Source organism: Garra rufa, chromosome 1, assembly GCF_049309525.1.
Source record: "Garra rufa chromosome 1, GarRuf1.0, whole genome shotgun sequence".
In the NCBI taxonomy this organism is placed as follows: domain Eukaryota; kingdom Metazoa; phylum Chordata; class Actinopteri; order Cypriniformes; family Cyprinidae; genus Garra; species Garra rufa.
The window spans coordinates 12,806,085-12,829,815 of NC_133361.1; the positions used below are offsets into that span (position 1 = coordinate 12,806,085).

At 40.1% G+C, this 23,731-nt stretch overlaps 1 protein-coding gene across 1 annotated transcript in view; it reads left to right on the forward strand.

The window, feature by feature from the left end:
- Positions 1-23,731, forward strand: part of LOC141284469 (GTPase IMAP family member 4-like) — a 480,107-nt gene that overhangs the window by 364,255 nt on the left and 92,121 nt on the right. Inside the window, exon 2 of the mRNA XM_073817468.1 lies at positions 13,105-13,154. Coding sequence (XP_073673569.1) covers positions 13,105-13,154 — 50 coding nt within the window. The remainder of the gene's footprint in view (positions 1-13,104; positions 13,155-23,731) is intronic.

The following is a 23,731-nucleotide window of genomic DNA, read 5'->3' on the forward strand; positions in this document are numbered from 1 at the left end:
TCCAGGAAAGACTGGTGTGGGTGTATTAGGTTAGCAACCTCATGCACAGCACTCGCAAGAGGGCACCAATTCAAGCTACGGAAAGTTGTACGAAGCAATACCCCCAGAGTCGCCCGAGAGGGGGGGAGGATGAGCGACTCAATAGGACAGACACAACGGTAACGGCTAGGACAACGGATTCACGGATAACGAGATTGCTCACCCAAACAACGTTAACTGGGGAGGTTATGGAAGTAAAGTGTCATTGCGGAAAGGTCTGCAAGAACACAAAAGGCCTTAAAATACACCAAGGCAGGTCCAAATGCGGAAAGAGGGGGCCACAGATGCAGCGCACAGTGGTAGCACCTGGTGAGACGCAGGAGAGCTCCAGGCAGGAAGAACCCCATAGCCCTGGAGATCTCTCAGCACCTGTGTCACCTCAACACCTTCCAATACCTTTCCAGAGAGCCAAACCCACCCTGCGAGGGAGCGAATTAAATGGCCCAAGATGGGCGACACCAAGGAATGGGACAAACTAGACCAAGACCTCGACAAAGTGCTAGAAGCCACACTAGCAGGGACAGCCGAGCAGAAAGTCAACACTCTCACAACAATAACGTACAATCTGGCAAGGGAGCGGTTCGGATTGGAGGATAAGAGGGTGAACATCAGGGCTGTACACCAACCAAGCAGAAGAGAAAGGGAAATCCACCGCTTAAGGGAAGAAATTAAGGTGCTTAATAAGCAGTTCAAAAGATCCATGGTTTACGAAAGGGAAGGCATCAAGGACCTGACGAGTCAACTCCGAGAACGTCTCTGCAGACTCCGAAGAGCAGAAAGCACTCGGAAAAGAAGGAAGGACAGGGAGAACAAAAGATCTCAGTTCACCAAAGACCCCTTCCGATTCACCAGAACACTGCTGGGTGAAGTAAAGTCTGGAAGGCTGACCAGCCCCAGAGAAGTCGTAGAGGCATTCTTGAGAGAAACCCACGATGACATCTTCAGAAACCAGGCCCTGGATGCCAACCCAAACATCGACAACATTGATACACCTGTAAAGGAGCTCAACATCAGCGAACCATCCTGGAAGGAAATCCAAGAGGTGGTGAAGAAGGCCAGGTCAGGTTCTGCCCCTGGTCCAAGCGGCATACCCTATAAGGTATATAAGAAGTGCCCAATGCTCATCCGGAGGCTATGGAAGCTGTTCCAGAGGATCTGGAAGAAGGGCAACATTCCATCGTGTTGGAAAAGGGCAGAAGGCTGCTTTGTACCAAAAGAAGAGAACTCCTCAACCATAGACCAATTTAGAACAATCTCACTGTTAAGTGTAGAATGCAAGATCTTCTTCTCTGTACTGGCTAAGAGGATGACCTCATACATGACTGAGAATGGATACATCGACACCGCTATCCAGAAAGGTGGGATTCCAGGCTTCTCTGGATGTCTGGAACACACTGGAGTTCTCAGTCAGATGATCCGGGAGACCAAGGCCAGCAATGGCAACCTGACCGTTGTTTGGCTGGACTTGGCTAATGCATACGGATCAATCCCTCATACCCTCATCCATGCAGCACTAGACCATTACCTCATCCCTCAGCACATCAAGGGATTGATCATCAGTTACTTTGGCGGAATCCAGCTACGATTCAAGACAGGCCACTTCACCACCCAATGGCAAAACCTGGAAAAAGGGATCGTAACTGGCTGTACAATCTCCCCCATCCTCTTCATCATGGGAATGAACCTCATAATAACAGCCGCTGGGAAGGAAGCCCGAGGCCCAAAAATGCAATCGGGCATCCGACAACCCCCAATAAGAGGTTACATGGACGACCTTACTGTGACGACCACAACCCATGTGGAGGCAAGGTGGGTACTAACTGCCCTGGACCACATGGCAACGTGGGCCAGAATGAAGTTTAAGCCAAAGAAATCCAGGTACATGGTGATGAGAAAAGGTAAATTGACAAACAGAGTCACGCTGCATGTGCAAGGGGAAGTGATTCCATCGATAAAGGAAAATCCAATTAAGTGCCTCGGGAAGTGGTTCGATGATTCACTCACCGACAGGAACAACATCAGCAGTACAGAGAAGCAGGCAGAGGAATGGTTGAAGAAGATCGAAAAATCAGGGCTCCCGGGGAAGTTCAAAGCATGGCTGTACCAACATGGATTGCTGCCAAGACTCATGTGGTTGTTAACGGTGTATGAAGTTCCCATGACAAGCGTCGAAGGAGTGGAGAGAAAGATCAACAAGCACCTTCGGAGGTGGCTAGGAATCCCTCCAAGCTTCACTTCAGTAGGCCTTTACATAAGATCAGGGCAGCTCCAACTTCCTCTGTCATCCGTGGTGGAGGAATTTAAGGTAGCAAAGTGCAGAGTCATAATGACATACAGAGACTCCCAGGATGAACAAGTCAGGCAGGCAGGTATCCTTACAAGATCAGGACGCAAGTGGGCAGCTGACTCATCTGTTGCACAAGCTGAAAGTATGTTGAAGCTACGTGACATCATGGGAACGCCATGCATAGGAAGACAGGGTCTTGGAACTTCCCATATCCAGCAATGGGGGAAGGCTGGATCCACGGATAGAAGGGCCATGATCCAGGAGGAGGTACGGAACCTGGAGGAGGAAGGACGAAGGGCAAGGGCTGTGGAGCTAGCGTCCCAGGGAGCATGGACTAAGTGGGACCTACCCAAGAGGAAGATCACATGGGGAGATCTGTGGAGATTGGAACCATTCCGCATCTCATTTATGTTAAGATCGGTGTATGACACACTTCCATCTCCGACAAACCTGCACAAGTGGGGCTTAAGAGAGGACCCATCGTGCAAGCTTTGTGGGGAGAGGGGTACCATGGCACACATCCTGTCAGGGTGTAAAACAGCACTTGCCCAAGGCAGATACAGGTGGCGCCATGACAAGGTGCTCATGACACTCGCTAACACCCTGGAGCAAGAGAGACGCAAGAAACACCAACCACATGGGAGAGCAACACCATCAATCAAGTTTGTAAGAGCGGGTCAAAAGCCACCAACCACAGTAACAGCAAGAACCAATCTGCTGCAAAAGGCCCAATCATGGGAAATGAAGGTAGACCTGAGGGAAAGACTGCAATTCCCCCCGGTCGTCCAGACAACCCTGAGGCCAGATGCAGTGCTGTGGTCTGAAGAGGCAAAAAAGATTATCCTCATCGAACTTACAGTCCCATGGGAAGAGGGTTGTGAACAAGCGTTTGAGAGAAAGAGCGCCAAATACCAGGACCTCTTGCATGACTGCAGGGGGAAAGGTTGGCAGGCATGGCTCTTCCCAGTCGAGGTCGGCTGTAGAGGATTCCCCGCCCAGTCAGTATGGAGGATGCTTACAGCCATTGGGGTGATGGGGAGGGAGAGAAAGATGACTGTTCGCAGGATGGGGGAGGCAGCAGAGAGAGCTTCTTGCTGGTTATGGAGCAGGAGGGAGGAGCTTAGCTGGAAGCCAGGGGGAGTTGATGGGCAGTGATTTGGCCACCACTGCTGACCCACCAATGTTGAGGGTGTTGCGGTTCAGGGTTGAAACACCCGATGATCGTTGGATACCGCCTGATGACATCAACTCTTCCTGGCTAAGGCTACATTCACCAAAAGTGAATGAAGGAGAAGCATCTTTGGATGTAATTGTAATCAGTTGATCATTATTTTAACCCACTTTCGATCTGAGACGGAGACTCCGCCCACTACCGGCATGAACCTGCTGCCGTGTGATCCACACTCCGGAACAGATGGTGGCGGTAATGCACCAATAAGCTGCATGCCAACCGCCGTTAAAAACAAAGTAGAAGAAATAGGAGGAGAAGCGGTTGCGTTCGGTAGTTGATGAAGGAGCGATGTAAACATAAGTAAAATCACATATATCTTTTTAATCCTGATTATGGGAGTCAGGATTTCTGCTCGACTTTGTGTTTTTCTTCTTTATTGGACTTTGCCTTCACTGCGAGCAGGTAAATTATTTGTTTTTTACTGCGTGAAACCAAAGTGAAAGTAACACGTTTAAGCTTCCTGATTATTAACTTAGTAGTAAAACATAGTAGTAATGAAGTTAATTATTTTTTTTTATTATTATTATTTATAGCATATTAGCAGTCTTAAATAAATTTACACAGGGACAGGGGCGATTCTAGGATTTTTCAACTGGGAGGGGTCAATCTTATGTTGTGTATTTATACGTGACAAATAGGGAGTAAAAATGCTTTTTTTTGTCAAAGACATTTCGAAGAAGAAATGCATACATTTATGTAGTGTGAGGTCTAGTACACTATAGGAATATGACCTATAAGTAATTTAGAAGAATTGTTACACAGAAGACTTGGAATGTAGTGCTGAATGTACACTGGTTTAATGGTCCCTTCCAATTGATCATTCAGAAATCCTTCTGATATGCTGCTCAAGAAACATATCTGATTATTATCAGTGTTGAAAACAGTTGTGCTGCTCGGTATGTTTGTGGAAATTATGACACATTCCATTTAGGGTAAAGTTAAAAACATGGCCTATATAAATTAATACTTTTATTTAACAAGGTTGCATTAAATTCATTCATGTGACAGTAAAGATATTATACTTATCACAAATTATTTATATTTGCAATAAATGTTGTTCTTTAACTTAGGTGTTTTTTTCAATTAATCCTGAAAAAGTTAATGTATCACAGTTTCCACAAACATATTAAGCAAAAACACTTTTCAGTAGGCTATTGATAATAATAAGGACCATTAGTAATAATTGATCACAAACAATAGCTGATAAAAATTAAGCATTAAAACAGCATATTAGAATGATTTCTAAAGGAATGTGACACTGAAGACTGGAGTAGCCTATTGATGCTGAAAATGTGGTTTTAATCACAGAAATAAATACACTACCGCTTAAAAGTTTGGGGTCAGTAAGACTTGTAATAGTCTTTAAAGAAGTCTCTTATGCTCATCAAGGCTGCATTTATTTGATTAAAAATACAGAAAAACTGTTTTTACAATATAAAATAATGTTTTTTATTTTAACATACTTTAAAATAGAATTTATTCCTGTGATGAAAAGCTGAATTTTTATCAGCTGTTACTCCAGTCTTAAGTGTCGCATAATCCTTCAGAAATCATTCTAATATGCTGATTTATTATTAGAATGATCAATGTTGGATAATATCAACAGTTGTGCTGCCAAATATTTTTGGGAACCTGTGTTTTTTTTTTTGTTTTTTTTTTCAGGATTCTTTTAATGAATAACAAGTTTAAAAAGTACAGTGTTTCTTCAAAATAAAACATTTTTTATAACAATGTAAATTATTTATTATTAACGTTTAATAAACTTTTAATTTATGTATTAACTTAATACATCCTTGGTGAATAAAAGTATTAATTTCTTAAAAAGAAAGAAAGAAAGAAACAATAAAAATGTACTGACCCCAAACTTTTGAACGGTAGTGTAAATTTAAAAATATGTTTAATAGAAGACCACTATTTTAAGTGTAATATTTCATGATATTGTTATTTGCTAGGCCTACTGCATATTTGATCAAATAAATTCAGCCTTCAAAAAAATAAAATAAATAAAGTCTTAATTATTTTAAACATTTCACCACCAGTATGTGATGCATGTGACACGGAAGAAAGCAGTCTACAAACATTTTATCTTATCTTATATTGTGACAAATAACGTAAATGGCATTAAGAAATTCGAAAAGGCCAGTAGTAGTTTGTATCCCTAAAAATTAATGTATTTCGTTTATTTATTTATTTTTTATTATCGTAAACCATTTGAAAATATTGCTGAATCGTCTCGTCATTCAGCTTACCTCAGCTTTGACTTCTTCGTTTTATCAAAAATTTTGACATTGAAAACTCCCGGTGCTCCAGATGGCCAGTCTGCCACTGAATTTACCCTAAGATCCTACTGGATAAATGGAAACTCTGAAAAAATAAACAAAACGTAGTTTGTTTCCAGTGGAGGATTTAGTTTGACCCATGCTGTCTCTCAGAGAACAGCTCGGGATTAATATATTATCATAAGAGGTCTGGGGTGCATTTCCCAAAAGCAAACATGGTCGCAAGTTCCGTCGTTACCAATAGAGTTCAATGGAACTAATGACCAAAGTTAGCTAAAGATGCTTTTGGGAAACGCACCCCTGGTTCTGTTTGTTCTTTACGTTACTGAAATCATGTTTTGAGGCCGTGTTTAAGCTTCACCCTCATGTTAACTGACTTCTTCAGATACATAACATCTTTTTACACTTAATTGAATAGTTGTTTTCAATTCATATTTTAATGCTCTTAACTGCAGAGAAACACTCGCTGTATTACATTTACACGGCTTTGTCCAAACCTGTCAGTCTGCCGGGCATCTATCAGTTCACTGCTATGGGTCTGCTAGACGACAGACAGATCGACTATTACAATAGTGAGGAACAGAAGAAGATTCCCAAACAGACCTGGATGAAAGAGAAAATGCAGGAGGATTACTGGGAAAAAGGGACCTGGTCGAGAAAGAGCAAAGAAATGTGGTTTGATGTGAATATCGACATTCTGATAAAACGCATGAGACTCAATGAATCAGGTGAGGAACATTCATACACATTAACCTGCAGATACACATTATCATTTGATGTTTATCATCATATGACATTTTGATTCAATGTTTTCTTTTTCTTCAGATCTTCATGTTCTTCAGAGGAGAGTTGGTTGTGAAGTTGAGCTACAGAAAAATGAAGCAAAGTTTTCCAAAGGTGTTTATGAGTTCAGCTTTGATGGAGAAAACTTTCTGTCTTTTGATGATAAAAAGTCTCAGTGGGTCGCCCCAGTTGATGCAGCTCTACCAACCAAGAGAAAATGGGACAATATTCCCATCCTAAACCAATACACCAAAGGCTACCTGGAGAAAGAGTGTGTGGACTGGCTCAGCAAATTCAGAGAATATGGAGACAAGGAGCTCAGACACGGCTGTGAGTAAATGATTTTGTGTTTGTTTGATGATTTGTAGCAGATGCAGCTGATTGATAAACTGATTTCTGTATTTTCAGCTCCTCCAGCAGGTCATGTGTTTGCAGTAAGATCTACCCGTGACAAAACCAAACTGAAACTCACCTGTATGGCCACTGGCTTCTACCCCGAGACATGACACTGCTGATTAGAAAATATCGCACATCTCTGCCTGAAGATGAGATCAAATCTACAGGAATCAGACCAAACCATGATGGGACCTTCCAGATGAAGAAGAGTGTGGAGATCCAGGAGGATGAAAAAGCAGAATACGATTGTTTTGTGACCCACAGAACCCTCAAAGAACCAGTTATTGTCTCATGGGGTAATTAAAGCATTCGCACAGACACACAGAAACATCACTTGATACTGAAATAAATTGTATTCATCTTCTTGTTTCCCACTTTTTTTGCTACTGATATCCTTATTTTCTTAAAACTATTTGCTTTATTTGTGCATTTGTATAGATGGGCAAGGTATATACTGCCTACCAGACACAGTCACAGTTATGATTGCAACAGCGATTGGAGGTTTATTTGTACTAGCACTCCCTACTTTAATGGTTTACATCCTAATGAAGAAAAAGATTATTGGTGAGTATTAACTTATAAATGGTGATCTATGTATCCTTAATTTTAATTTTGTGTTGTTAAAACCTGAGACACTGGGCTAGACTCCTGTTGTTCCTATCCCATAATACTTTGATTAGTCTTCCAAACACAGTGATCACAGATCTGAGCTCACAAATCAACTTACGACAGAGTTCACTTGTGATTCATGAAACATTCGCCGCCAATTCCATCATATGAATGATCGTATGTTGATAAATGTGCCAGCTGAAAACAATCGTCATTTAAATATCACAGCCCTAAAAACAACCCGGTTTAGAAGCCTTGCCCCTGCAGTTCACAAAATGGAGAAACGAAACCCGGCCAAAAACAGAAAGTAAACTCACGAAAGAGAAATTGATCTTACTCTAAAACACCCTTTAACCTTAGGCTATATTTGCAAAAAAGGTGTTATTTTATACAGTATGCACTAGGGGTGTAACGATATGCCTAGGTCACGATACGGTTCGTATCCCGATATTGGGTTCACGATACGATACATATCACGATATTTTGAACAAAAATTAAAACATGAAATTGAAAATCAAACAACAGATTTATTTAAAAAAAAAAATGTCAATAGCTTTCTTAGTTTTACATACAAGGTCACATTTTAAGGTTTAATAAAAACTGTCTGTCTGTCACTGAATTTTTTTTTTTAAATTTAACATGATAGTGATAAAATTGTCAAGATGTCAAACTCTTTAAACCTGCTAGAGATGCAAGATTCTATGTGTGTGCGAAACCGACGGGTGAACCGCTATAACTGACGTAACGGTGGAATAATATTTATCTGTCAGGTGCAGTGCGGGTGACAGGCACGGGTATTTGCTCTTTGGAAAAGAAAAGAAAACAAACTACAGCAGGCTAAACTAACTCTAAACTAACATAACTAGGAGAAAAGAAGTAATTCAAAACACAATGGGACCCACCTTCCTAACTCTAATAAAGATAAATCAATATTTACATCACAACTCAAGTTTACATTCACTTCTCTCTTGTTCTATGGGGGGAGAGAGAAACAAAGCATAGTTTGCGCACAATGGCGGCGCGTGCAGACGCAGCGGCTCGGAGCTCCAGACATACAGCAGCGTTTTTGTTTTTTTAAGTATATTTAGTTTACTCTATCAGGCACTAACTCAACAATTACACTATGGACGAGCCGAACTGCTTAAAATTGGAAATCAGTATACGGATTACTCGCCGGGAAGCCTAAATTTCATTCCACCTGAGATCCTGCGCTCTGAGAAGCTCAGCGGAACGCTCATCATACCGCATGTGAGGCGTTGGAGACGGCGAAGAGACCGGAAGCAAAAGCGGGGAAAGAGAGCCGGAGTACGGGCTAGGCTACAAGCTAACCCACACAGACCAGCGCTTCCGAGTGTCTTTCTAACAAACTCCCGGTCACTCGTGAACAAGATGGACGAAATAAGACTCAGGATTATTTCACATCGCCTTAACCACTGTGCTATGGTAATCACAGAGACTTGGCTGGATAATGCCGTTCCCGATGCGGCTATCGAGCTAGCGGGCCGCTCTGTATACAGAGCAGATAGAACAGCTGACTCCGGTAAGAACAAAGGCGGCGGAGTGTGTATATACATTAATAATGCCTGGTATACATCGGCGGACATTATTAGGATATCAGACAACAATGAGTCTCACAACAGAGAGGACGTCCAACACCTAATCAACTGGTGTGTGAACAACGATCTGGTTCTGAACACTGCCAAGACAAAGGAGATCGTTGTAGACTACAGGAGAGCCAAGAAAACAACACCACCACCCCTCCACATAAATGGTGAGGAAGTTGAGGGGGTGAACGACATTAAATTCCTGGGTCTACACATAACAAAAGATCTCACTTGGACCATTAACACATCCCACTTAGTGAAGAAAGCTTGTAACGGTGGCTGCCCCCAAATCAAATTTGACTAAATAAATTTAAATTTAATTGTTCGGGCGCCAGACAAGTAAAACTTGTCAAGTAAAAAAAATTACATATAATGAAGTTCAATTTCCCCGAAGATAACTCAAACCACGGTTACACAAAAAAAATGAAAATAAATTCCTTCAAATACCCACATTAATATAGAACAGTGCTTAAATGACACATTCAGAGATTGAAGGGTTTGGTCAAAAAAAAAGTATATATATTTTAGGAAATCATTTTTCAAACACACACAAAAAAGAATTTAACAAAGTTAAATTTTCACAGAGTTTGTATTTCTTTTTTCTTTTCTTCACATGAAAAATTAAAAAAAATCTAAAGTTAACAGACAGCAAGTAGATTGCCGTTCAATTTCAGTTCAATATTTCACACACAAGCAACAACAAAATCACGAGAGTCCTTGATTCACTGTAATGTCTTAAAGTTCGTTCTTTTCTTTTTTTTTCAAACTCAGTTTTTAGTGTTCAGTTTTCAACAAAAAGAAACATGTAAAAAACAACCACAAAGAAAAATAAATAATCCAAACGAGTGTTTGTGTATGGGTGTGTGCGTGTGCAATGAGCGTGTATGTGTGTGTGTGGTGGGGGCTGCGTGAAGCAGTCTGTGTAGCGGCCGCAAATCCCGGGCCGGAGAAAGAGTTTGGAGACTTAACGTGAGGTTAAAAGATGATGGACATCATCACTAGTACCTGAGGCAGGCGAGCAAACCAGGCTGGATTATGTTGCACCAGGCAGGCGAACGAACCATGCAGACGCAGTAGAGCAATTTCTCCGTCACTTTGGCGATCGCACCCAGTCAGCGCATGATTCCAGCACCCAGATTCCAGCAAAGAATAGTAGCCTACGACCTTCAGCTTCAGGTAGCGTGTGTCCCACTCCAATAACAACCTACACGTGTTTTGTTTTTACTCGCTCTCTCACTTCCGTTTCTAGCGCTCTTTTATATTCAATTTCCTCATTGGTTTGTTTCCGCCCATTAGAAAAAATGAAAAGCTGAAATGGACCTCTTCCATTTCGCTACACTCTCCCTCCCTGGAGAAAACAACCTATGGTTGTGGAAATGTGAATCATAATTAAAATCCCATGAATTCCTCTTCATCAGAAGATTCATTGAATATTTGGCAGAGCCTTTTCTTCTCCTGGCATTCCAGCTCTTCAGCCGTGGGAAAGCATGGTTTCAGGTTGCACACATGTACTATGCGAACATCTTCGCCAGTGGTCTCTAGCGCTATTCGATAGTTCAATGGACCCACCTGTTTTACGACACGGTAAGGGCCTTTCCATTTTTGAGCCAATTTTGCAGTGAAGTGATGTTGTGCACTAGACTGGGGAAAGGTTCTCATCCACACACGATCCTTTTCCTTGTATGTGACATCTCGTCTTCTTTTATTATAATTCCGAAGCTGTCTCTTTTGTGCTTTTTTACAGCATTCCATGGCTTTGGTCTGAAGCTCAGTTAGGTGATGGACTGTATCGTAAGATGTGCAGTCTGGAGTTAGATTCTTGCCATGTAACACCTTGTCCATGGGACTTTGCAGTTTCCTCCCTAAATGAAGCTCTGCAGGGGTCATCCCAATCGTTTCCTGGACAGCTGAATTAATAGCGAAACGGAGTTCTGGTAAGTATTGGTCCCATTTTTTATGATTGTTGTCCACATAGGCAGAAATCATGCATTTGAGCGTACGATTAACCCTCTCTGTCATATTTGTTTGTGGATGGTATGATGTTGTCAATTTAGGTTTGATACTCCACTTTTGACAGAGTTCTCTGAACAGTGATGACACAAATTGTGTACCTCTATCCGACAGAATGAAGTCTGGCACTCCCCAACGGGTTAGAATTTCCTTCCGAAGAAGTAATGCAACCGTCTCAGCTTTAGCGTTGCGCATGGGGAAAAATTCCACCCACCGGGAGTAGTAATCTACAAAGACTAAGAGGTACTCATTTTGCTGTGTGCTGCGTGGCATTGGCCCCATAATGTCCACTCCAAGCATTTCGTTGGGACGGGTGGTGGTGACTTGTTGTAGTTTGCCCACAGGTTTCTGATTTTCTCCCTTAAGAGTCTGGCATTTGACACATTTTTTAACGTGGTGTTTTATGTCATTCCACATTCCAGGCCAGAATGCAACATCATGGATACGCTTGTAGGTCTTATAAATACCTACATGACCGCTCCAGGGATTAGAGTGGTAGTGGTGTAGAACGGATGACACAAGGCTGGTAGGAATGTAGACTCTGTAATGAACTTGATTGTTCGGCAGGTGAGTTTTGTGATAGAGTTTATCTTCCACTATCTCATACTGATCTTTTAGAGAGGAATCATTTTCGGCAAGTGCTTGAAGTGTGTTGGTGATGACAGGGTCTTTGTGCTGTTCTTCCCAGATTGTGGCTGGAGACATCGGAAACTCAGCATTCTCCTGTTGGTGTTGGTTGGTGTACAGGTTACAGCTGGTGTGAATCCGAGACAGAGCATCAGGTGCCATATTTAGTTTTCCTTTGCGATATTCAATGATGAAATCAAATCTCTGTAGTCGCAAGGCCCACCGGATGAGGCGACTTGTGGTTTTTGTGGAAGACATTACCCATTGTAACGCTGAGTGATCTGTGATGACAGTGAACAGTTTGTGCTCTAAGTAGTGCTGCCATTTTTCCAGGGCCCAAATTACAGCCAAACACTCTTTTTCGGTGGCTGTGTAATTGATCTCTGCTTTGTTCAGGGTTCTGCTGGCATAAGCAATAACTTGTTCCAATCCCTGTTCCTTGCGCTGGGTCAGCACAGCACCCAGACCAGTGTTACTGGCATCCGTATAGACGGTAAAAGGCAGTTGAAGGTCAGGATGGCCAAGAATGGGTGGAGAGGTAAGACAGCATTTTAAATGTTCAAAGGCTTGTTGACATTGTTGTGACCAGAGGAATGAACATCCTTTTTTTTTCAGTGCATTGATGGGTTCAGCGATCCTGGAGAAGTTTGGTACAAACCGGTGGTACCACCCGGCTAACCCCAGGAAGCGCTGGACCTCCTTGATGTTGGTGGGAACAGAGTATTCATGTATAGCCTCCACTTTACTTGGATCTGCAGCTATGCCTTGGACGCTGACAACATGTCCAAGAAAAGTTATTTTCTGAAGACAGAACTTGCTTTTTTTAAAATTAATGGTGAGGCCAGCCATTGTAAAGAACTTGTAAAGAACAGCCTGGAGGTCGGAGAAGTGCTGGGCTACAGATGGTGAGTAAATAATGATGTCGTCAATGTAGACAAAGCAGATGTTTCCACGCAATTCTCCTAGAACGTTCTCCATTAGTCTTTGGAATGTTGCTGGGGCATTTTTTAACCCAAATGGCATAACATTAAACTGAAACAGTCCTGATGAAGTTGTGAAAGCAGTCTTTGGTTTACTTTCTTGATCCATGTTCACTTGCCAGTAGCCACTGTTTAGGTCAATGGTGGAAAAGATGGCCGCTCCAGATAGTGACTCCAAGATCTCAGTGATGTTGGGTAATGGGTAAGCATCGTTCTCTGTAATGGCATTAACTTTTCTGTAGTCCACACAAAACCTAAGGCTTCCGTCTTTTTTAGGGACCAAGACAACAGGTGAGGCCCATCCAGAGTGTGATGGTTCTACGATTCCGGCAGTCAACATCTCTTCCAGTTGCTCTGTAATGACAGCTTGTTTGGGAGGTGTTGTGCGGTACGGTCTTTGTTTTATAGGTACTTGGTGGGTAGTATATATGTGATGCTGTGTAACTTCAGTACGTCCCGGACGAAGGGTACAAACTTGAGGGTTTGACTCGAGGATCTGCCGTAGCTGTTGCTTGCCTTCCGGAGGTAAGTGGGCATCCTGTACAGCAGTGTCAATTAGTGTCCTTTCATCCAGGTAGGCTGGTTGAAACATGTTAAGTTGAGGAGGAGGAACAGAAGATAGTAAGGAGAGGCTGTTGGGATTTTTATTTCCCATCTTTCCCCTTGGATGTTGGGAACTGATAACTGGTACACTGGCATTTGTTGGCTGGAAAGGATAATACTCTTTAGGATTGGACTGAAAAGAATACTTCTGATCTGCCACATTGATCTGCAGCCCACTGGAGAAGATGAAGTCCAGTCCTAATACGACTGCATAGGCCAGGGCTTTGGCTGATAGAACAACAGCAGGTATGGTGAATACTTGTTGATGTAGGGTGATTGGCATGTTTATCCAACCTAAAGGAATTTCTGCTTCCCCATTTGCTAGGTAGAGCGGACCCTGGGTCCATGGATGGAGTTTTTGTGAAGTGAGCTCCTTCCAGAGATTCTCATGTAGAAGGGTGTAGCTAGCCCCAGTATCAACAATGGCTTTTCCCTTCCAGGTACCAATGCAAAGTGGTATCACTAATTGTTGTGGAACAATTGCAGTAGGTGGTGGTTTCTTATCAGTTGTTGGTGACTTGTGGGGAAAGGTGGCAGACACAGAGCGATTGCCAGGTGGACCAGTAGTACCTTTAGTAGATGGAAATGTTGTCCGCTTGCTATTGGAGGAAGGGTGTTGACTGGTGGACTGAGGTGACTGGGACTGAGAAGAGACAAAGTGAGGACAGCTGCCAGGTGAGTGATGGCCTTTACATCGCCAGCATTGCACTAAGGGCCTCTCTGGCGGGCGGTTGGGAATAGGTCTTTGAGGCATGGATAGGGGTTGCTTAGAACTCACACGTTTTTCATATTGCAGTTGTTGTTCGTAGTCTTTTTCCAGCTGTTGGCCCAATTTCACAAGTTCATCGACTGTGTTCACCCGACTGCGAATCTGGCTTGCAAGGTAGGGATTCATATTTTTCAACATCATTTTCACCAACTCACTGTCTGTCAAGGTGGGCTTCCACCTTTTGCAGAGAGCTCTGTATGTAAATGCAAAGTCTCTAATGCTCTCTCTTTCCCCCTGTGTTCTTGTCCTTACCCTTTCAGCTAGCTCGTCTTCATAATCCTCTGAGAGGAAAGCAGAGAGGAAAGCAGCTTCAAACTCTTGCCACGTGGTTATTGAAGATCGTGCAACTTCCCACCAGTCCCGGGCAGTACCGTAAAGGACAGTGCAGAAAGTGGCCAGGATGTCAGCATTAGTAAGAGGATGTAACGCCAAGAAATCCTGACATCGAGTTAGATAGAGCAAGGGGTCCACATCATCTGACTGTCTCCCAAAAGTAGGAAATGTAATCTTAAGATGATCACTCTTTACAACAGGAGCATGAAGCAAAGGAGCAGTCGATGGTGATGCAGATGAAACTGGAGGAGCAGGAAGCAATGGAGCAGTCACTGGTGATACAGATGAAACTGGAGCATTGAGAGGTAAAGGTGAGTAATCTCTTGTCTGCAGGTCAGTCATTTGTTTCTCTTGCTTTTCGAGTCTTTTCTCAAGTTCAGTTTGTAAGCTTTTTACAGTTGCACACAGTGTGTTGGTGGTTTGGGTGCACTGGGTGAGCTCTGTTGACAACTGGTCATAATTTCGTTGATGGGTTACCAGGTAGGTTTTTATGTCTTGCTGAAGCTCCACTTGAAGTTGGTCAATCATGAACCGCACTTCAGACACATATGTAGTCTTAGCTTTGTGAAGTTCATCAGGAATCATGACTTTAAGTGACTTAGTGAGTTGATCAGTCTCTTCCTTCACATGCTTCTTACTTTCAGAAATGTGGGTGAGCACTTCTTGTTGGTTTTGCTTGAGTTTATCAGCAAGGTTAGAAATCAGGCTGTCGTGATGTGCAGTCATGGTTTTAAGTTCTTTGGCAAGTTCACCAATGGTTTTCTCATGGGTTTGCATATGCTGTGTCAACGTGTCCCAGTTTCCTTTAACTTGAGTGAGTTGATGCATTCCTTTTCCAGGAGTTGACAGGATGCCAGGCAAGTCCTGCTGTACCACTGAAGATAAAGATGAAGGCCCAGGTGATGTACATATTCGCATGGAGTCGCCATTCGGTTCCCGTTCCCAGGTGAAGGGTTGAACAGGAGTACTGCCAGCTAGTGGTGAAGTAGCAAACCGCACATGGGTTCCTGGGAAGTCAGTGGTGCTGGCTTGAGTAGGAGTGAAGTGAAAAGGAGCACGAAGAGGTCCAGTTGAAGAAAGTAGAGGACGGGGTACTGGAGGCCAGACTGGGGTAGCAACATCTGGTGCGGGTGGTTCCATCTCCACGAAAGTGGATGGAGAGAGAGGAGTGGCAGCCATGTTTGATTGTCAGTGTATGTGTAGTCAGTCAGTGTAAAAATGTAGTGAAATGCAAGTTGGGGGGGAAAAAAAAACAATGTATAAATGTTTGAAAAAAAATAAACTGCAGCAGAATACTCTTAACAGTTCAGTGTGAAATGTCTGTCCAATTGTCCGATTCACACTACAATTCACTTAACTTCACAAATCAATAATTAGATTTCAATAACACAAATGGTTGTTTCCACAACTTTCACATAATTGGGTCAGTTTGGCAGCAAGACAACTAAGGGGTAACACAATTCTATATTTAACAACGTGCAAGTTCACAAACAAAAAGTATCTTCCCACAAAACCTTTCAGTAAAGAAGAAAAACAGTTTCAGTTCAGTATGTATATATACACCACACTTTCACGAACACAAAAATATAGGTAGTTTCAAGTGACAACCAACCTTTAAGTAATCCTTTAGGGAAACTTAAATTCAAAGTTCAAATGACCAGTTTAAGTGGTCACGGTTTACGTGCTTAAATGTTTTAAGTTTCAAATTGTCAAGGTTTATTTAAATTTTAAGTTTCAAGTCGTCAAGGTTTAAGTGTTTAAGTTTCAAGTCATCAAGGTTTAAGTGTTTAAGTTTCATGTCCCTGTTCGGGCGCCACTTATGTAACGGTGGCTGCCCCCAAATCAAATTTGACTAAATAAATTTAAATTTAATTGTTCGGGCGCCAGACAAGTAAAACTTGTCAAGTAAAAAAAATTACATATAATGAAGTTCAATTTCCCCGAAGATAACTCAAACCACGGTTACACAAAAAAAATGAAAATAAATTCCTTCAAATACCCACATTAATATAGAACAGTGCTTAAATGACACATTCAGAGATTGAAGGGTTTGGTCAAAAAAAAGTATATATATTTTAGGAAATCATTTTTCAAACACACACAAAAAAGAATTTTACAAAGTTAAATTTTCACAGAGTTTGTATTTCTTTTTTCTTTTCTTCACATGAAAAATTAAAAAAAATCTAAAGTAAACAGACAGCAAGTAGATTGCCGTTCAATTTCAGTTCAATATTTCACACACAAGCAACAACAAAATCACGAGAGTCCTTGATTCACTGTAATGTCTTAAAGTTCGTTCTTTTCTTTTTTTTTCAAACTCAGTTTTTAGTGTTCAGTTTTCAACAAAAAGAAACATGTAAAAAACAACCACAAAGAAAAATAAATAATCCAAACGAGTGTTTGTGTATGGGTGTGTGCGTGTGCAATGAGCGTGTATGTGTGTGTGTGGTGGGGGCTGCGTGAAGCAGTCTGTGTAGCGGCCGCAAATCCCGGGCCGGAGAAAGAGTTTGGAGACTTAACGTGAGGTTAAAAGATGATGGACATCATCACTAGTACCTGAGGCAGGCGAGCAAACCAGGCTGGATTATGTTGCACCAGGCAGGCGAACGAACCATGCAGACGCAGTAGAGCAATTTCTCCGTCACTTTGGCGATCGCACCCAGTCAGCGCATGATTCCAGCACCCAGATTCCAGCAAAGAATAGTAGCCTACGACCTTCAGCTTCAGGTAGCGTGTGTCCCACTCCAATAACAACCTACACGTGTTTTGTTTTTACTCGCTCTCTCACTTCCGTTTCTAGCGCTCTTTTATATTCAATTTCCTCATTGGTTTGTTTCCGCCCATTAGAAAAAATGAAAAGCTGAAATGGACCTCTTCCATTTCGCTACAAGCTCAACAGAGACTCTTTTTCCTAAGAAAACTCAAAAAAGCTAAAGTGCCAACCCAGCTCTTAGTAAATTTTTACAGGAGCACAATAGAGAGCATCCTCTGTTACTGCATCACAGTGTGGTACTCCAGCTGCACTGCAGAAAACCGTCGAGCTCTGAACCGGACCGTCAAAACTGCTCAGAGGATCATAGGAACCAAACTCATGAACCTCGACATGGTCTATGCTAGCCGTCTACAGAAGCGAGCTAGCAACATCATCAAGGACCCAACTCATCCAGGACACAGACTTTTTGTACTCTCCTCCCATCAGGGAAAAGATATAAGTCAATCAGAACCCGCACAAACAGACTAAAGAACACACAATAGTTAACCCTTCCTCTCTCTCCCGCCTCTACCTCATGTTTGCTTTATGACATTAATGGTTGCACTACATTAGCACTGTAAATAGTGTTATATTTATTTACTACTTAGACACTTTATAGGACATTCATATTTGTACTTAACTAGCACACTTTAAATACTGTTACATTTCTATTCCTTAAATTTCTTTGTCTTTTACTATACTAAGTGCCTTTTTTATTTATTTTATACATTTATTTATTTAGTTTTATAATTCTACTTTACTATGCTTAATATTTTTATCTGTGCTGCTTTTCTTGTTTTATTGCTGCTGGTCTCTGTGAGCTACCAAACAAATTTCGTTGTATAACTACAATGACAATAAAGTCTCTTTATCTTTATCTTTATCTTTACAACAGAACCTTACACTTACAACAGACTGTTTCAACTGAAAGAAACTTGCACTGACTGATCTAAAAATGTACCAGTACCTTTGTTTTGTCTCAAGATGCACACCAGTAATGTTTTTTTTTTCTAAGTATGCAATCATATGCACAGACAGTTTGTTCATTAAATGTCAGTTTTGCACATGTAACACATTAAAACCAAATCTGGACTCAAAACTGTAATAGACAAAAATTGTCCATGTGCTGCTGTAATAGAGTAAAGATACATTTCACTGTGCATCAGCAAGTTTTTTTTGTTTTTTGTTTTTTTTACAATCATATACTTTTTTTTGTTTAATATTTTATTGCTGACCAAAACTTTGGTGCATTCCTATGTAATAGGTTATCACACACACTGCAAATACATTTTACTGTTTCTCCAGCAGGATACACTGATAGAGGATGAGACTTTGATAATGGAGAAAACACTTGTGAACTAGACAGTTATAGTGGACGACATACTGACCGTGGACAAGACACTGATAGAGAATGGACACTGTTGTGGGAGGAGCAAACGGCAGACACAATGGGTGTGGCACCAGGCCTCAGAGAGCCTTTTATGAAACCTAAAATGAAATAAAGTGACCAAAGGATTCCCTCAACACTCTCTTCCTGGACCCACTTCATTCTTGTCAGTGCCTCACTTTAATGAGTGTGTAGATGACACGAAGCAGCGGACGTTAGCTACATTAAAAACAGATGGACGCTATTTGAATGGGTTCCTATGGAAACCGGAACAGAAAAGCATTCAATCTGACGTTAGAATTCGTAATGGCGGCGCTCATCGTTTACTCAGGAAAAAGGTCTATACGACCAGATGAGCTAATAATGCTAGCGCTCTAAATGCGATTAGCTTCTAACTTTTGCTGTCTGTGATAATAAAGCAGCACAAACACACACTCAAGTATTTAATTTCTGCAGTTTACATGTCCTTTACCAATTTGTAAACTATTGTACTATTTTTTAAAAGGTAATAATAAATACTTATTGTCTTCCCTGATTTAGCCAGTGCTGTATGTTTTCAGAGACTCGCAGCTCACGTCTATTTCCTCTGTGTTCCGGTTTTTGTTCTCCGTTGGGATCTCACAATTCAAATACGCTCAAAATAAAAATATAACAGGAAAATATAAAATAATTCGGGACCAACTGAATAATTTCGGCAAGCAGCAGCTCTCATACAGTCTACGCAGCTCACAGCCTCACAAGAAAATGCGGTAACGGTCAATTTTTTTTAAATTACAAAGGCGCGCAGTTTCACCTGTCAGTTTCCTGAATGACAGCCAGATGAACCAATCATGATCAAAGCAGTAAGGTAAAACAACCAATAGGAATTGTTTCAGCGTGTGGTAGTGAAATGTATTTAGTTTTATTGTTGGTGATAATTATATTTAAATACACTTATAGTTTATAAGTTTCATGGAATAACAATGTCCATTTAAAAGGCAAACATTTCTTTGTATGCTGAAGACATGATTTTATGTTGATTTACAAGTTAACCTTGTTAATTATTATTATTATTATTATTATTATTAATATTATAATTTAAACACTTGCTTTTGAAGGCATGTATAACCGTTTAGCATTCAAAGTTTTATTAAAGTTGTTTTACCGTTGAAACAACAACCGACCTAATTTCAAACGAATTTCAACGTTGAATTTCGGTCATGTGTTGACTGATCTTCAACCATTTAGCATTCAACGTCACATCAACGTTGTTTCACTGTTGAAACAACAACTGACCTTATTTCAACCAAATTTCAACGTTGAAGGTCGGTCATGTGCCGGCTGGGATGTTTGATAAAATTAGAAAAATTAATGCTGAATGATATATGACAGGGAACACTTCTCCGCTATAGCTGCAGCTAATATTTGTCAGTGACAAATATTAAATGTTTAAAAAATCTTTGTGAAAACGAATGGCAATGACTGGTTCCTGGATTCTAAGATTATTATCTTAGCAAAGTTTTGACACTTTTTTTTTTTGCCGACTGCAAACAGCGACTGAGGCCATGAACAGACACAGACCTACTGGGCACGACCGTCCTCAAGACCAAATTCCATTCATGACAGTCCTGTAGCGAGTCGGCTTTAGTTTCACGCATTTTTCATGTTTGGGACGCTAATTAGCCATTTTAATTGAAAGATAAAGGCGGTGATATTAATGTTGTCCACTTGATTGAGCCACAGGATAAGGAATCTTCTAGGCCTAATATTTTTGAGTTCCCTTCGATCAGTGGGACTGACAGCTCGACATCTGAGATGAGCTCTGGCACTTGATATATAGCTTTCTGATGAGCCAAACCTGATAACCTTACCTAGGCTACTAATATACCCTGCTCACAAACTGTTCCAAAACAGCTCAATTCTATAACCCTTTATTTATTTTATTTTTTTTTTTTATTTTTTTTTTTTTTTGCATTGTTTTAGTATGGTATAGCCGTCAAAATCAAAATGTGTTTATATTTACAAAATAAATTTAAGTTGGTCAGTGAAACTTTGAAAATCTTTTCTTTGTACTTTTGTCAATTAAATAAAAGTTAAAGAGAATTATCAAATTTACAGATTCCTGATTTTTGTTGCATTTTACGATTTGTTATTAAATGATTAAACATTTATCTGAAACATTAAGTGTTGTTCTTGTTGTGATTTTTATTCATTCTTATTTAAAAAAAAACATTGTCTATTTGGGGTTTTTTTTTAGTCATCAAAATAATTGGATAATAAAATGAAAGTGTACTTTGATTTTTATTCTTAGGATTTTTTTCTATTGATCTAGTATTCTGACAATCCAAAACTTATGATTTCATTCTTAGCTTTATTCCATGTGTAAGGAGAGTATGAACAGTGCCTTCAAGTGATGAGATTTTAAAAACAAAAACAATAACTTTTTTGTTTCACAGAAAAAAAGAAAATAACAATAGGACTCAAATGAAATTAAAATGATTAGCCTATAGTGATTACTTGGTTTTTAACTTCTTGATATTCTTTAACTACCCCTTTAAGTAAAAATGCAAATACATCCCTTTAAATGATATAAAACACAAGGCTATATCCATCAAAATATACTTAAGATATTGTTTTTATTACATGTTACTTGATTTTAAATAAACATGTTCATCTTTGATTTTTATTGTATGAAACTGGGGAAATTACAGCTGTGCTGACAATGTATTACAAATTCAACAAATCTAACAGAGACATACTTATCAGAATCAGAATTCCTTTATTTATCCCCGAGGGGAAATTCTATTCACACGTCTACTGAGGCGACGTAACTTATCACGCGCCTGTTGAGGCGACGTACTTCTCCATGGCGTTGGTGTCACGCGTCTGTGTGGCGACGTAACCATTCTCAAACGGAAAAGTACACGACCGTCGCCTTCGGCTGGTAATCCGTGGCACGATCCACTCGCCATACCATGTAGGTAGAGGAGGACCGACGTCGCTGCAAGAGAAGCCGCCGCCCCTTTCGCCCCGGACCCTTCCCTATCGAACACTGCCCCTGTCTAGGTATGTAAATGTTATTGATACTTTTCATGTAATTTTGTGAATGTGTGGGTGGTGGGTTTTATCACAAAGGGGAAAAATGGAAGAGAAATTAGAAGAAAAAATGAGGAATAATTTAAAAAAAAAATGTCTCTAAAGAAAAATTAATTCTGTACAAATGTATTGAACATGTTTCTTTGTTTTTTTAAAAGACATAATAAAGTATAAAGTGAATTAAAAATGAGTACTTTTACTTGTACTTAAGTAAAATTTCATTGAACAGTGCTTTTACTTGAGTAGTGTAGCTGGGCTAATAATTAGAAAATGTTGAATGTAAGTGAACTTCATCAAAACCTATTTCTTTTGTGTTTTGCATTTATTGTGTTCTTAGTTATAAGATACAATGGTTATAATTTGTTCTACATGGAACCATATATGCAGACGTTTTTGTTGTAAAAAGAGCACATATTAGTGACGCACATGATACCTCGTGCGGCGCGCTACAGCGCCATCTTCAGTATTAAATTTGCCGCTGAAGGGGTCAGATGTATTATCTCTCGCTCTGCTAACGAGAACCTGGTAAGAATGTTTAAAGTGCAATGAATGAGTTCAGTGCATTATTTCATGAGATAAAGAATGTCTAATCGTAATGTAAGGCTGTGATGTCATGAAAATGAATGTAAATGGTCGCGTTTTGAATGCTTAACCGTGACTGGTATAGCTTACAAGTTTCTCCGTTCTGTCTGGGCAGAGTGAAGGGGAGAGACGTGTGTCCAAAGGAATAATTTGTGCTCTGTGTGTCTGCAGGTATGTTGTATGTTTACCGTGTTATATGTTGAGAAATGTTCAAAATGTTTAAAATCAACTTTATATGAGTTTGTTAAAAAAGTGAGGTCTGTCTGCAAAAGTGACATTGAATATTTGAATGCATCTTATTTGCATTTTTCTTTGATACATTCATATTTGAATGTTTGTTTATTTGTGTAAAATTTCTTATGTTTGACATTTTCCATCGAATTGCTCGCTGATATGAGTAAGAAGTGAAGAAACTATATTCTTATAGGACATTTAAATATAATATACTTTATATGCCATTTGACAATGATTTGAATCTTGTTGGCTATTCTATTCTGTGATTTATTTATTTTTGTATTTTGTTTTGTTGTCTTATGTTTTTGTAATTATTAGTTTAGTACATTGCCATCTTCAGTATTAAATTTGCCGCTGACGGGGTCAGATGTATTATCTCTCGTTCTGCTAACGAGAACCTGAGTGAAGGGGAGAGACGTGTGTCCAAAGGAATAATTTGTGCTCTGTGTGTCTGCAGAAATAAAAAAACCTGAGACCTCCATCATCAACATCGTCTTTATTGAATAAAACCACAACCAGAGTAAAACCGCTACATAAAATGGTTCCGTGACCCTATTACTCTTTCCACCTCTGACCTTGAGTAATACATTTCTACTGTATTTTTCATGAAAATCCAAATACAACTTAGTGATATATAAAAATCCACTAAAATGTTATGTAAAGCACACGTAGCACTCTTTTAAGCAATGCAATTATAAAACACTACTGGTGTACTTTATCTGACTGCATTTCAAATCAGTTTAAGTCTAATTAGTGTATTTATATTAAGTGTAGCACAATTGGGAAAATGTACTATATAAATAAAAGTGTGCCAACACTGAACTAATTTTTAAAGCATTCAAAGCACACTTTTAGGAAACACTGATAAAAGTCCTCTGTACTTACAATTAATTTAAATATCAGTGGTGTTTTGTACTTCTACAATTGCACAGAAGTACTATTGAAGTAGAAATATGCTTTTAGTTAGTGTATTTATAGTGTATATGATTTACAATAAAAATAAACAAATAAAAATTCATAAATAAGAAAAAACATATCTAAGGAAAAATTATTTATTCAGCTTTCAGATGATTTATAAATCTCAGTTTCAAAAAATGTACCCATATGACTGGTTTTGTGGTCCAGGGTCACATATGTGCTGTAAGTATTGA